This window comes from Aquila chrysaetos, chromosome 4 (assembly GCF_900496995.4).
Source record: "Aquila chrysaetos chrysaetos chromosome 4, bAquChr1.4, whole genome shotgun sequence".
Lineage (NCBI taxonomy): Eukaryota > Metazoa > Chordata > Aves > Accipitriformes > Accipitridae > Aquila > Aquila chrysaetos.
In genome coordinates, this window is record NC_044007.1 from 2,370,675 (window position 1) to 2,387,048 (window position 16,374).

The 16,374-nt window shown below is 45.0% G+C and overlaps 1 protein-coding gene across 13 annotated transcripts in view; it reads right to left on the reverse strand.

Annotated features, from left to right (window-relative positions):
* Window positions 1-10,099: 10,099 nt before the first annotated feature.
* ADGRB1 (adhesion G protein-coupled receptor B1) overlaps window positions 10,100-16,374 on the reverse strand; it is a 285,424-nt gene continuing 279,149 nt past the window's right edge. For all 13 annotated transcript variants that reach the window (XM_030011701.1, XM_030011703.1, XM_030011695.2 and 10 more), the window contains one exon: window positions 10,100-12,944. In XM_030011701.1, the coding sequence (XP_029867561.1) occupies window positions 12,747-12,944 (198 nt within the window). In that variant the 3' untranslated portion in view covers window positions 10,100-12,746. The remainder of the gene's footprint in view (window positions 12,945-16,374) is intronic.

Here is a 16,374-nt window from a genome sequence, read left to right on the forward strand (position 1 = left end):
CTAGGGAGGATTTTTGTTCACCTTCCTTTGCTGAGTCAAAGAAAGGCACCGTTAGAAGAGCTTGTTTCAAGGGAGAGTGAATAGGGAATGAGAAAAGAAGGAAAGGGTGAAAATGGAGAAAACCTGGAGCAGGACGGCACGAAGAGAAAGTGATTCCCCGATTACACCAGCTTTGTGTGCTAGCGGGTTGGCTTACAGCAAGCATGCAAAGGGTAGAAGGAGGCCGCTAGGCAATAGGAAAAGCAATGGTCCACCACTACTACATCCTGCAATTTGAGATAGCTACCACGTCTGTCTTTCTGTCCAAGGGACACACTGCCCCACCATCAGACTAGCTAAGTCTAAATTCTACCGCATTTATCCTCCAGAGCTCAAAAAGAAAGTGCTGTGTTATTAGAGCCATTTCCAAGCACCGAGAGAAGGATGTGACTGAAACGGTGCAGGGAAACCATCCACTTCAGCTGTTACTGGCATTTTATGCCTGGAGTTTTGCTTGTTTTCTCACGAGAAAGAGTAAAAGGAAGAGGAAGAGGTACTGAGAGGTGCAGCAGGAAAACAACTAAAAGACACAATGAGAAAAGATGAGACATCAAGAAAAAAGGATAAAGGGGGATGGGACACAAAGACAAAGCATCCAGGAAAAAGAAGGAAGACATGCACTGGCTTTGCTAGTCAATATTACATGAGAAATAACCAGGATCTAGAGTGCTAGACAGATGAGTAGGACCCCATCAGAGAGCGAACGACTGAGAAAGGGAAAGAGGGGAGACAGAAGAAGAGAGAAGAAGGGAGAAATTAAAGCAGCAGCAAGTGAAAAATAATCAAAGATAAATAAACCCGACACAAAAAACGACTTTCATTTTCTCTTGCAGGCACTCGAAAGTGAGCTGTACGAGCAGAGACTTTAATTTGCCTCCTTCCCACAGTCTCAGCCCTGCTGATTCATTCAACTCGGCAAGGCTACACTGCTCACTAACCTATAGCACCAATTTATATGCTAATCGCTTTCGTTTGTAAATCAAGGCAGTCTTCACCAATGCTTCCCCCCACCCTAAATTCACTGGTGCGAAATGCTGCCCATCTCTGTACACAGGGCTGGGAATTGCCAACTCTGAGACACAAAAGACATCAAATCCTAAATAATTGGATCATTGATGGAGTTCATCCCCATGGATTAAGTTGCTGTTTCATCTCAGCCCCTCACCTGCTCAGCAGGAGCCTTTCTAAAGAGTTTTATAATTAGTCAAGCCTGGGAAAGAAAAAAAAAAAAATCCCTCCTTTTCCTCTCTAGCCTCCAGTGTTCCCTGATTTTCTTCTTCATAGCTCTTCTTGGAAGGACAAGGAAATGGCAGCACTTGTTTCTTAGATCCCTTTTCTACTTTTGAAAGAGTCTACAAGTACCTGAATAGGGCAAGTCTGGGAGAAGCCTGCCCATATCCAGAGGACAAGTTGGAAATCAAACGGAATTATTAAGGTCCTGGGTTATTTCCAGTCTCCTGCTGGAGGACTCACAAGGGACCAAAGAAAAAGACATCCTGATCTCCCAAAGGAAAGATGCCTTTGGAAGGCTTTGGAAAAACAAGAAGTATATTTTCTTAGCAGAGTTTAGGATTGTGCTTAATTCATCACCAGGTTAAAATGAGATCTTTTGATCCCTTCAGTTCCCTCTGAGAGAATCCCCTCCTCACTACATGGTGCTGCTCCAAACACCCACTGGGATTATGACTTAAACTAAGCAGAAAGGGACATGAGTCTGGGTCTCCTACTGCACCACTAGATATTCTGCAGTGGACACACATGCTCGGTTATTTTGAACAGAAAGTCTGTCCTCTTCTTGACAATCCTTCACAATCACTGGATTTCCACAGGCCAGTGAAAACAGCATAGTTTGGTATGCAAAGGTTGTCACTTGGATTAATTAATTAACTAATTAATACCAGTCCTTAGCACTCCAAGACTCCTAGCCAACTTTCTAGCAATCAATACCAAAAAAAGGAAGAAAGTTACAGAGCAATCATGAACTTTTACCTCCAAAGGCAGCCCCATCTCTTCTTGGAAGCCCTTCATTCAATGTATTTTTGCCCAGGATGCTTTCTTGCTGTCAGCTTTTGTGTTTTATGGCACCCAAAGGGATCCCCAGTATGAGCTACTCCTGTATGGACAGGAGAAACCCACTGCTGCATCTCTAGGCTGGACCCATGGGTTTTGAAGATGTCCTTTGGGTCAGTTTTGACCACTTTCCTCTTTTGAACACAGTAACTTTAAGAAATCCTGCATTAACAGCAATGAAGGTAAATGCTTAATGAATGGCAAAGGCGGCACAGTGACATTCACATCTCCCAGGCTGCAGGTCAAGGTGCTGTGGTCCAACGCTGCACCTGATCACTATAGTGTCCTGTTGTCTTATTAGATGTTATTCCTAATGATTTTCTGTGCTGATTTGCTCTATTATTTCTATCCTGAGCCTGTGTGTGAACACAGTGAGCTGCAAGCTGGGCTGGCTGTGAGCAGGGTGGGAGATCCGGGGCCAGCTGCTAGACTGGGACCACCAGCCTCAGGAGCTCAAGGGTCCTGGTGACAGACACTGGGAAGGACTGGGACCTGAGGGTCAACTGCTGAATAGAGTAAGCCCAGCTGCTGGAGAGACCCATGCTGAGTGTGAATATCCCTACAGCTTCAATCCTTGTAGGCTGGGGAGGAGGAAGAGGATGGGACCATCCATGCTGACCTTGCTTATGTAAATGTTATGTGTGTTTATGGGGTGATGGTAAAGTCTCCATGCTGAGCTGTGTCTGCACTCTGTGCATATGCGTCTGCTAGGAAGACGTGCTCACCCTGTCGTGGTTTAACCCCCGTCAGCAACTAAGCACCACACAGCCGCTCACTCACTTCCCCCCACCCAGTGGGATGGGGGAGAGAATTGGGAAAAAAAGTAAAACTCGTGGGCTGAGATAAGAACAGTTTAAAAGGACAGAAAGGAAGAAACTAATAATGATAATAATAACAATAATAAAATGACAATAATAATAATAAAAGTATTGGAAGATACAAAACAATGTAATTGCTCACCACTCGCTGACCGATGCCCGGTTAGTTCTCAAGCAGCAGTTCTCCCCCCCCAGGCCTGTATATATGCTGGGCATTATGTCACATGGTATGGAATACCCCATTGGCCAGTTTGGGTCAGCTGTCCTGGCTGTGTCCCCTCCCAACTTCTTGTGCCCCTCCAGCCTTCTTGCTGGCTGGACCTGAGAGGCTGAAAAATCCTTGACTTGGTCTAAACACTACTTAGCAACAACTGAAAACATCAGTGTGTTATCAACATTCTTCTCATGCTGAACCCAAACCATAGCACTATACCAGCTACTAGAAATAAAATTAACTCTATTCCAGCTGAAACCAGGACACCCCCACTGTTGTCTGGACTTGGGGACACAGAGCTGCACAGCTTTTGTGCTGAGGCAGAAGGAAAGCCCTGGCTTATAGCTCAGTCCCATCTCAAACGCCCTTCTCTTCTGTTGTGCCTCCCTCTTGAACCAACTCCCTGTTAGTACCTCCCCAGGTTGGAATTACCACACTGCCAGTTACAAACCACATCCTAACGTCGACCCTTAATTTTTCCATTTCTATCTTTATAACCAGGGACGCTGAGGCCATCAGCATCCTTTAGGTTAATAATTCTTGTTCTCTTTTACTGTTCCCTCCCTCCCTTCAATAGTCATAAACGTCTTGACATGGTTTAAACAGACTAAAGGAGCCAGTTTCTCCCAGCCTGACCACGTGGTCTCAGTTCCTCTGAGCTTTTGAACAGCCTTTCTCAGTTTGAATCCCTCTTCTCTGACCGTGTGTGACTGGTTGCACTGGTCTCACCACCAAGGAGGCACCAGGAGCTCATGCAGCCCCAGGACCCCTCGGTGTCTGGGTGCACACAATGCTCCAGAGGAATCTCACCAAGTTCTTGCAAAATGTCATCTCCTCTTCTTTACTGCTATTGGAAAGGTCTTTCCTGGTACCCCTCCAAGTTTGGCATTTTATTTTTCTCTGATTGATGATTGTCTTGAATGCATCCAAGCCTCTCTCCCTTGTCGCTCCCATCTGCTGAGCCTCCCAGGCTGCAGCATGAGCTCTGCGCTTAGCTAGACCGTGCGCTTTGTACTATGAAATGTTATTCCGTTCCTCTCCCTGCTCTCACCAGGCATCTAGTTCTTCTCGGATGATGTCTCAATCCTTCTCTGTATTGACAATGTCCCTCAAAGTTTTGCCTCCAAATCTCTTATTGGCAAACACTTAACTTTTTTGTTCCAAGGCTTCAAACGAATATATTGAATAAGACAAAATCTTCAACTTAACTGAGGGACATGATTATTGACTCGTGCCCTACTTCCATCACAGTCTTTTATCCCCCAGCACCCTCCTTATCCACCACACACATGAATTCTCATTTTCTCCACCAATACCACAGTGCAATAGTCTATGCTTTGCTGAGAATAGACAAATTATTCTGATCGCAGATCTAAGCTCAGGGAAATCATCTGCTTTATTTAAGGAAGCTAATTAATTACTATGGAAAAGCACTCTTTGGTTGACTATCTATACAGTGTGATCCATCTTCTACTTTCTTTTGCCTTTGCTGATTCTTATAATGGGTCCAAAGCCCCGCCTGACACTGAATGGGAGTGAGCTTTTATAAACCAAGGTGATTTGCGCTGTCCTGGCCTAGCTGGACTGAGAGCATCAATGAGGCCAAGCTTTTAAATCACTTTCTTTCATTAACAAACAATAGGTGTCAGCCCTGAAATGCCAGCCCTTCCCCATCTCAGGTCAGAAGAGAGCTTATTTCATGGGCAGCAACTGGGACCCAGCAATTCCTTTCAGGCCTTTGATCTCTTCCAGAAAATTCAGCAAAACCGAGTGAGACGATTTTATACCTTGAATGGTACCATGGATTGCCCTAAAGGGCATCTGTGGAGGAACCAGATGGTCAGCATTTAGCCCTTCCCTCTGCTGCTGGATTTTCTGTGCTCTAGTCAAGCATCTCTGCTTTTCCCTTGTGCTCCTGTATTTCGAACAGGTTGCCAGCCCTTTGAAGAGGACATGGCCTCTTATTTCCCATGTAAATGCAAAACACCCACGAGTGATGGAAGCCTGTGTTGGCTGAGGCCTCAAAGCTTGAGTTACAATATTAATAATAGGTCCAACATGAGCTAATGTGAAGAAGCTGCCAATTATTTCAGACAACAATTGATCAAAGCCAAGAAACTCCTGATATACATTAAGCAACCCTTTGATTGTCCATTCCCTGAAAACCCTCAGCCCACACAGACCAGGAGATGACAATTTGCCTTTTAATTTAATTATTTCCCCTCAACAGAAACTCCCCTGCACTCCTTTTTGCTTCCTGCAGAATTTGCCTCCTTCTTTCTCTCCTGCTTTCAAATCACTTCTAACATTTGCATAACTTTCTTTGGTCATTGCTCCACCTCTGGAAAGGTCACTTGTTGAAGTGCTGCCACGAAGCTCTGTATTTTAATTTTGAATTTCCATGGCTTTGAAGCTGATATTTTCCATTAGAGAAAAAAAAAAAAAAGCCTCCATCCTGCTGTGTACTGCATAAAGCACAGTTATATGCCAGCGACAGCAGCAGGTTGCTTTGCAAAACCTGCCGTATACGTCAGGAAATGTGGCCGTGCTGGGTACCACCACCGGTGCCCAACAAATTGGGGAAGCCAAAACATGGAATGATTAAGAAACTTATGCAAAAGTGATGCAGGAGACAAAACTAGAAACGGAGGCTCCATCTCAGGAGTCTCTGCTCAGTACCTGCTCCATAGCTAAATTCTTGTTGTCTCCTGCAATGCTACCCCCAAACTGGAACCCAAGATCATTTTTCACCTCCAAGCCCTGAGCTCTGTGGGTTTCATGCCTGCCCTGATCTTTGCAGGATGGCAGCAACTTGCTGAGTTTAGAATTAAAGAGTTCATTTGCGGCTGGTCATCCATGGGAGGCAAAAATGAGTCAGTCCCATAGGATCAGGTAGAAACGTACTTCTGCTTTGCTTTTCCTTTGCTGAAGCTGGACTTAATTACCAGTCTGCTTGGTTGAAAAATTCAGTTTCTTCACCATAAATAGAAAAAAGAGAAAAAACAAACAAAAAACCCCAACCAAATCCCAAACAAACAAAAAGCCATTGCAGATGTGCATATCAGACAAATGCTACTGCAGCTAATTAATTGCTGCGTCTTGCTTAATTCACATTCTCTTTCTGGAGTCCACTGAGCACATTTCTGACATAAATCTTAGCTGCTGTCTGAATGCCTTTTTCAAATCAGTTTGACATCACAAATGTGCTATATTTAACCTGTCCCAATGCATTTTAATGGTTTTGTACATTTATGGTTGTTTACCTGTGTGTTTAGGAAGTAGTGGGTGCATGTGTGTGTGAATATATATATATATATATATATATGGGTCTGTGTGTGTATGCATGTGCATGTGTCGGAGATTTAGGGTCAGAGTGCTGTTTTGCATCATATATGATATTTTGCCCCATTAAGCACTGTGTAGGACATGGTAGTGGCTTTCAGCGCAGGTTTATATATACACTGAGCACTCCTTGGGCATGTGAAAATGCTAAAGCACTCCTAGCCCCATCAGAAAAATGCCTGTCACTACTGACTCTGCTCGGGACATGTTGATTTTAATGATCAGGCAGGTACTTGCTTTCCTTTAGAAATCTGGATTAATTAACTGAAGCAGTATCTTGGTGATGTCCTGTTTTCTGCATGATGCTTTAAGCTTTTAAATTTTACCGTCCTCTAATGAACAAGTGTTTAACACCTGCCCAGCTGCTTCTGCTAACAGAGCTGTAGGCATTTACATCACAGAAAATTTCATGGTACTGACTTCTCTTTTCACTAAATTTGGCCTTTTACCTAAAGGACTTTAAAGTGAATGGGTGGTGGTGGTGGTGAGGACTCAGCCCTGGTGTGTCTCTGTAGAAGTGGAGTCAAAACTGCGTAGACATGGCACTTCAGGACATGGTTTAGTGGGCATGGTGGTGTTGGGTTGGCAGTTGGACTTGATGATTTTAGAGGTCTTTTCCAAACTCAGTGATTTGATTTGATTTGATCTAGCACAAGCCAGGTTGCAGCAACTGAGAGCAGCACATTTGCACTTTGTTATTTCTCAAATGAAATCTGCAAGGGGACAAAGCAAACAAAACCACCCAAACCTTACTTAGGATTCCTCCCCACAGGCTGCAAGTCCTGCTTGTCCTCTGTTTCCCCCCAAAATACAACATCTGTCATTTCTTTCCCAATTTAAAAGTTCAAGGAGCTCTTGCAGGAGCCAAGAGATGCTGCTTCTCAAAGAAGCAAACAGCTGTGAAGCAGCTGGCTGGTGGGGACCTGATCCAGGAGGGCGATCTTGGGACTTTGTCTCTCAAGATGCCACAGCTCTTCTGGCTGTCACGGTGGCTGCACGCTTTCTTCAGAAGCCACGTCGCTCCTCACTAACGTGCCAAAGCCATAGTGTCTCTGGGACGCAGGAGGAGATGAGCAAGGCTCACCTCCATGTAGCGGGGCTCCAGAGAGAGTTGTTAGGGTGAAGGAAAGCAGTTCAGGTTGTATGGTTGACTTCTCTTGAGATGATCAGCGAAGAGACTGATGAGTGACTGAAACCTGACTACCTCATTCCCCTGGGCCTCTTTTTTGGCGTTACTGTCATAACAGCTACTTAACTTGCTAACGAGGCAGTGTAATGAGTGATGTTCATTACTGAAACATAATGCGCATACAATCAGCAATGAGTTTCTCTGTTGGTGCTATTCAACATCATGTCCTAAAAGGTTTCTCAGGTTTTTAAGGCCAGGAAAGAATGATTTTGGCCATCCAAGATGAAGTCCTGCATCGCCCCAGCTTAGGAACTGTGCTTGTCTTCCACACTGTCATTTCTAAGTCTTGGTAGGAAATTGTCCTACCCAAGGGTCTTGCTGGCATAAGGGAGCTTTCGGCCTCAGATACGTAAAAGGTTTTTTGGAAAAGCTTGAATGAAAAGAGGTCTGAGCAAGCAAGCACCTGGAGAGGTCTTCCACATGGATTCCCTGAGGACTCCTTACTCAGAAGGCTGTTGAAAGCTCCTTTGAAGGTGTTTTCTATTTGCTTGAAAGCTGCAAGGCAGACACTTCCCTGGGGAGGCACTGACCTCTTCCTGGGAGGAACGGGTTGGGGAAAAGAAGAAGAAAAAAGACAACAGTCATCTTCTTTCTTTTCTTCTCTGTTTAGATCTTGTCACGACAGGAGGTCAGGAACAGTTATTCACCTCAGGCCCAGATTCATGCTACCTCATCTTGGACACCTCAGATAGTAGCATAGTGAGCCCAAGCACTCCCTTCAGCCACAAAATAGATAGACCACAGAGAGTAACCTCTTGCCCTGGTCCCAAATCTTCCAGGAATGGTGTCTTGCTCCATACGGGCCTTTTCCTATATGGTCAGCCCAGGGGAAATGCTTTGCATTTTCTTCAATTTTCAGATTCTTCTCAATTTTCCAGCACAGCCATGTTTTCCCAGCGTAGCAACCAAGAAGTACGTTTTCTTACATGTGCAACGTACCATTTATCCTCTGCCGCAGCGTGACTGTGCTTCCTCCTTGCGAGATCATGGTGTATGTACAGGTGTTCTCTATTTGCCCCATGGCTATAGCCTGGTGTAGCTGCAAGGCAGGATCACGGGGTCGAAGGACATTTCAGGTGGACCTCAGGAGGCCATTTCCAATCTGTATAGTCCTGTGACCCTCCCTTGCATCCACACCACGTTATAACCACAGTGCAAATCGAAACCACCTGTACATACCCCAACCTCCTGCATCCACCACCTCTGACGGTGCTGTTATTTACAGTCCCACGAACACGGCGGGGACGTGCGCTCCCTCCTTCCAGCTCCCCTTGACGAGAAGCAGCAGGACCTCCTGACCCATCTCTAGGGCTGTGATCTGAGGTTTGGGCTCTCCTACCCTCCCAGCCCATCACCTCATGTGGTGCCTGGTGGTTAGTATTTCCCTTCTGCCTGCTAACGCTATAGAATTATGGTATGGGATATGTAGGGTGAGAAACAGCCCTGTAGGAAGGTTGGTGAAACCCTGGGGCTCGCCATCAGGCACTGCTGGTTGAAGAAGGGTTGGATCATGGCTCAGGGATGGAGGGACTGGGCTAAGAGTCTCCAGGCAGTCCCATGCCTCTGCAATCATTTCAGATGTTTCAGGATATCCAATTCATTTCAGCCAGGCCAAGAGAAGTCATTACATCTGGGGACCTACTGGGCCATGATGGCTTTGGATCAAGGCTCTGGAGAGCAGCAGCCCTCGATCCAATTTGCCAGACCCCTAAGCCTCCTGCAGTCCTGCCTATAAACCTAAAACCTGTCAATCAGGTGATAGAGCAGAGTCAGGGAGATAAGGACATATTTTCTTGCTGGAGGATTTCAGCCATTCAAGGGTAAGCGCCAAGGAAGTGAGTAATCCCTAGCTCAATTCATTTCTTGTCATCTCTCATGAGTGATACGCTTAACCCGCTCGTGCACTGAACCGTCCTCCTGCTCGCAGCCTGCCTGGTAATGCAGGAGGTTGCAGGGAAATCCAGGTGAGGCTGAGATTGGCTTTGCAGGCATGCAGGCAGGGTAGCATCAGCATTGCCTTGGCTCTCTTGGAAACTATAACCCAACATCTGTGCCCTCTGCCAGTAATGCTGCCAGGTCTGCGTTAAATATCGGCGCCTCGCATCGTACGATACTGGGAAGGGGGCATCGAGATTTGGGTTGGAGATACCGGCAGAAAAGCAGGCTGCACTGCACAGAAGAGGGAATTTCTCGTGCCCTGGAAACGTGCGACATAAGGGGAGGTATTTTTGGGGATGTCAAGAAGCTACAAAGCTCAAAGCAAAAGATACACTCGTGGGGCAAGTTTGGCCGCGGGCTATGGCTCTTCCAGAGTCAGAAGCCAAGGTGGCAGCTTGCAGATGCAGGAGAGGTGTTTCCCAGCACCCGGGCGCGATGCAAACCACACGTGGGGTGTGGGTAGGGACGCTTTTAAAAAGCAGACATCGCTAGAGTTTACACCTCTTTTATTAGAAATAAGACACATTCATTTTGTGCTCTGAAAACTGTACAGAAAAAAAATTGACGAACACAGAGAGGAAGGAGGGGAAGGCATGGCACAGGGCAGGGCAGGGCATGGGAAAACAGAATTAACCGGAGGAGCTGAGCAGAGAAAGTCGAATATCAACAGTTATTAAACAAACATTTATCTCTGTAATTACATAACACCGTTAATGTCCTGCAAGTAGGCTGGAGTGAATGGGTGAATGGGGAAGGTTGGAGAGAAGAGGGCAGGCTCGGTTGGGCAGGGGAAGGGGAAAAAAAAAAAAAAAAAGAAGAATTAAAACACAGTAGAAAGATATCTGTATGCTAAAATTCATAATGTGTAATTATAATAATTACAATATCATACAACCCGGCATCTGAGGGAGGCCTTTGTGCTTTCCTGTTTCGTAGAATAACCTAAAATTGAACAATAATATCACAGTTTTTAGTAATCAGTTTCCCTATTTGTTAGCTATTTGGATTTTTTTTTTAAGTTTCTCTTTCCATCCTTCATATTATACAGTTAACGGCAAGGTAAATGCCACTGTCTTTAAAGATTACCCAGGTGGCCCAAAGGAAAGTCGAAGCAGAGATGTTTGCATGTCAAGCAACATCTCTCAGTGGGGGAAGCACAACTGGGGTCCGTGATTGTTTTGCATCTTATATCCATTGCTAGCTTTTTCCTAAAAAATGTTTTGCTTTTATTTTTTTTTTTTTTTAAAAAGAGACCCAAACACACGGTAATAACTCAGACCCTGATCAAGCTTTACTGCTGTCTGGCACAATCTGGCCGCTCACAACCAGAGGTTTGTCGCCGCACATCTCCAAAGCTGGGAGAGTTGTTCCAAACACCAGACAGACAGTGCTGGGAGTGATACAAAGAATGAAGTCTGCGTGTAATGCCAGTGGTATATTTTTTAATGATAAAAATATTGCACAACACTTTTTGGGGTGAAATGTAGATACCTTATTTTTTGTAAATAGCCTTGAGAAATGTTTAACAAAAAATAATTAAAATCATTATTATTGTTTTCATGGTGAAATAAAAAGACAGTATTTTATGATGAGGAATGTCCTGCTCTCCTGATCAGCTCCACCTCTTCCTTCTTGTAGGACCACAAACCTGCTTGCTGGCTCTGGGCAGCGGGCAGGGAGGAGAAGAGCCAGCGAGGGGGAAATAACCAAAGCTCAAACTGAATAAAACAAAGCAAAACATTGCAAGCCAGCGGCGAAGGGGCTGTGTGTTCCCACCATCCCAAACTTTCCACGGAGCAACTTGCCTTCCACCTTCAGCAGGTGGCATCCTCACCCCATGCCTGCGCAGTTCTACAGCACAGAAAGGCATTTGAAATGACAAGAGCCAAAGAAAAGAAAGGTCTCGGGTTTCAAGTTCTCTTTTTATTGAAGAAAAGAAAAGAAGAAGGAAAAAAATAGATTATTTTGTTTGTTTGTTTGTTTGTTTCCAAGTGGACGTTATTCATGTTGTCAGTTTGTCTCAATGTCCTAAGGCAACATCTCTGTATACCAAATATCTCCAGGTACATCTGCAGATCTGTCTTTCCCTCTTTCTCTCTCTGCCTTCCAGGAAGGGGCAGCTTGGAATAAATCTGAGTCCGAAAGCAAGGAAAAATAACAGGAAAAAAAAAAAAAAAAAAAAAAGGATGAGGCCAAGAGGACCTTTGCAAGGCCCGTGCTGAGTTTATCTATTTAACAGTCAATGAAACGACCTACATTCTTCTTGTTGGTCTGTTTTTCTAACACCTTCGACCCTCTCCCTGGAGACGGGGCGAGCAGGTTTTGGAGGTGGTCCTGTCCTCCTGCGCCTGTCCCACTCCTTAGGGCGCGCAGAAGCTCCGCCGTGGAGGGATGAGAGGAGGAAACCCCACCTTACCTCTCCACCTAAGCCATGGATGATGCCACCGCTTGCCCCGTGGGGACCCGCTGCGGGGATGCCATGATGCCAGGTCATGGTGTGGCACATCGGAGTGGGAATCTCTTCTTGGCACTGCTTGGCGCATCCCGTCTCCTTCCTTCTTGGATGAGCTGGTGAGAGAGAGGTGGAGGGGGGCAAGGACAGGCAAGGGATGCCACAGACCCTCGAGGCTGGGTCTCCCCCAGGGATCTACGGCCAGACCGCATCCCAGCGAGGCTCCCGCGGGCATCCCCTCTTGCGATCCGCGAACAAGCCCGATCTTCTTGGCCCTTCGCAGTGGCTGCCGGGCGTCCTTCCACACCTCCCCGTGGCAGAGCAAGAAGGCTCCCGGCGTGCGGCAGCAGCCCGAAAGCATCTCGGCAGGGCTTGTCCCCTGCAGCCCCTTCCCACCCTCTGCCTCCTCCTCGCTCTCTTCCAGGTTCACTTCTTCTCCAGTCCTACCTGGGAAAGCTCGTGTTGTCCTGAACCTACAGCTACTATACTCTATAAAGTAATATTCCCCCCTCTCTGCTGAGAACAATACAAAAGTTACTCTGTCTTACCAAAGGTTTCAAAAGAAACCAAACACTTCTCTCGCTCGGTTCCGATTTAATTTAATCATTTCTTTAAAATGTGGTTTTGTTTTGTTTGTTTTGTTTGTTTTCTGGAAAAAAAAAAGTCCCTTTCTTCCCTTTCCGCTCAGACCTCTGTCTGAAGGTCAATAATGTCTTGTCCCACCAGGGGGATGGTGGCTCCTGTTTTCTCCCACTCTACAGTTTTTAGTTCTAGGGGAGACTGTGCCACAGGTTCCATGTCCTTTTTAACCCATGATGGTGGGGACTGGACTTTCCTGATTCCTTCCCAGGGTCTCTTGTTTGGTGTCTGCTGTTTTTCTTGCTGCAAGAGGAGGAAAGTGTAAGAAAGGAGAGAGAGAAAGAAAGAAAGAGAGGTTAGTACCCATGCAACAAATGCCATTTTTTCACCTCCTTCTCTTATGTCAAAGGCAAATTTTTCTGTGAAACTCCTGATCCAAAATAAAGTGGGGTTTCAATGAAAATTGAGCTTGGTGTGTAAACTCTCTATTTTCATGAAGAAAATAGAAACTTTTTTCCCCACTGCTATCTCTATCACCTAATGCCTAGATAGTTCAGTTTTCAGCTGAGGTTTTTGCCACTTGTACTTCCACTGAAAAACTGAACAAGTTTTTGCGAATTTAAGATCTTTTTCTACTTGTACAGAAAATCCCTATATAGAAATCCAGATTACAAGGAGGTCTTTCTGAACATACATTGACTGCATTTTATATAGACGCTGTCCTGGTTTCAGCTGAGGTAGAGTTAATTTTCCTTCTAGTAGCTGGTATAGCGTTATGTTTTGGATTTAGTACCAGAAGAATGTCGATAACACACTGATGTTTTCAGTTGTTGCTGAGTAGTGTTTAGACTAAGTCAAGGACTTTTCAGCTTCTCCTGCCCAGCCAGCAAGAAGGCTGGAGGGGCACAAGAAGTTGGGAGGGGACACAGCCAGGACACCTGACCCAAACTGGCCAATGGGGTATTCCATACCATGTGACGTCATGCCCAGTATATATACAGGCCTGGGGGGGGAATCGCTGCTCGAGAACTAACTGGGCAACGGTCAGCGAGTGGTGAGCAATTGCATTGTGCATCACTTTTTTTTGTATATTCCAATCCTTTTATTAGTATTGTCATTTTATTATTGTCATGTTATCATGTTATTATCATGATTAGTTTCTTCTTTTCTGTCCTATTAAACTGTTCTTATCTCAACCCACAAGTATTACCTTTTTTTTCCCAATTCTCTCCCCAGTCCCACTGGGTGCGGGGGGAGTGAGTGAGCGGCTGCTTGGTGCTTAGTTACCGGCTGGGGTTAAACCATGACAAATGCGAATACATTCCTCATGTAGCACAGCTATTTATAGGCTATTTAATTGCAGCAAAACATGCTAACTATTTTGCCAGTGAACCCCTGCGGTTTGATGGGCTGGATTGTCAGCTCTGAAACTGAAAGCATTTCCATCAATGCCACACCAAGCCTTCAAGGCTTTATCGACCGCTGTTAGCCCAGTCACCCACCAGCATCCCACCACGGATAGCAATCCAGAAAATATCTTTCAATGGTTCTGCTGATACACACCAAGACAAGACTCTGGGAAGAGGTGAGGTTCTGTAAAACGGGTATATTCTTCAGTGCGTATATGAAGGGGAATCCATGCAAAGATTTTAAATGAGTTGTTCCACTAAGCTTCTCCCCCCCCCCACCAAGAGTGATGCTTTTCACAGTTAATTATCCCCACAAAACACTCTGGCACTGGGCGAGAAAAGGCTTCCCTGCACATGACAGGAGCACAGAGCCCTTTTGAGCCACCTGCCAAAAGGAAAGTGGCAGCTAGCGGAAAGGGTGGGAGGAAAGGAGGCTGCGTGGAGGATGACAACAAGGAGAGAAGAAGTCTGGTGACAAGGTGAGGAGACAGACATGCAGGTGACATGCAGCCCAGGATGTGTCATGGCTTGATGCTGTCACAAAAATGTATTGATTGAGGGGAGACGAAGCCACACGTAGACTGCGGTGTCATGATTGTTCTCCGGGATGCTACAGAGATTGCTGTAGCCCTACAGGAAACCTAAATACCCATCCGCTACATGCTAATCCACCTGCCTTAGCTTCCGATTTTGTCCTTTCCTAAGAACCGTTTGTAAGTCTGGTTTTTATCCCACCTCCACACTGCAACGTCGATAGGAAAGGCGTTGTAGCATTATCCCTACAGGGACAGATTTCATCACATCACCCAAGCCATGAATTTTGCTTTACCAAACCTTCACCCTTAATATAAAAATAAGATATATTTGAAGTTGCTCCTGCATCCTCGCAGCGGCTCACAGGGAGAAGGCTCTGGGTAACGTCATTTAGTGGCTGGGGAGTGGCAAATGTATGAACCAGGTAAACCTGGTCTTCTCAAAGTGAAGGGAAAACATTCTGAAATTACTTTTATTTTAATTCAAAGGAGAAAACCTAAATTTTTTGAAGTCCTTTCAAAGAGAATTTTTTTTTTTTTAAATCAAGCTTTGGAAAAGTATTGTTCAGAAGAATGTAAACCACTTCATTTCTTGAAATTTGCAGTTGAAGTTTTCATTAAACTCTATGACACAGATCTTTTCTTATGCTGTTGGTGTTATTCTTACTTTATTCCTTGATGTAACACAATGGTGATTAATACTAATATGACAGAAAAGGTGATAAAATTGTTGACTTATTCCACTACCTATTTTGGAACTTGTTTAAGAACCACTGCAACTAAAAACTGAAACCTTTTTATCTCCGTGTGCATCTTAATGAGACAAGTTTGAGACTTCCTGAAGTGAAACTTCTACCTACGGTGTTTTTGCAGACCATTTGTCTGCCATGAAAAGATGCAGCAAGAAGGTACACATAAAGACAAAAGCACATATAGAGCAAAAAATGGAATGAAACTAAGAGTTTCCCAAAAGGTGAGGAAAAAGAAACCTGGTCAGAACAGCTCTTTTCAATGAAAAAGATTTTGTTTTCTCCCACAATTGCTCTAATGCCACAAGTTTTCAAAGTTACCAATGTCCACAGCTGTATTATTTAACAGAGAGCTCCACAAATGATCATATGCATGAAGTTCATAAATAATTCCATCTTTTCCCTTCTTTGATGGCATTATTTACGGCCACCTTCAGCATCAGGTTCTTCTATTCCCAGCCAATCTCTGCTTTAACGGTCCCTCTGTCTGCCACACTCCTGACCTTCAGCCTCTCCTTCATGCTGTGAGGACGCACCCAGATCTGATCATGTACACTGAAGGCGATCAGCAAACCTCAGAGATGTTCTTGTTGCGAGCTGCTTTTGAGCTACTGAGCAAGAGCAGCTGCAAATCCATGTAGGGAACAGAAATTGGGGGGAAAAAAAAACAAACCAAACCCAAACAGTTATGAGCTCACGTCTACAGCAATGGCCTCTGATCAGCCCTGTCACTGGGGAACAAGACCTAAGGGTTACAATAATTATTCAATGGTGATTAAAAACAGACATTACATGTTGTGAATTATTAAGAATGGATAATTAAGAAAGGAAGAGAGAATGAAACAGAAAATATCACTATGCCAGTGCGTAACTCTACTCTGTATCTTGAATATTAGGTGCACTCCGTGGGCTTCCTGATAGAAGGATTTAGGGGAAGTGATAAGCGTGGCCAGTTTACAGCCATGAACAAAGATATGCAGCATGTTCTGTAGGAGAAAAGATTACACAGACTACGACCTTTCAGCCTTGAAAAGAGATTATG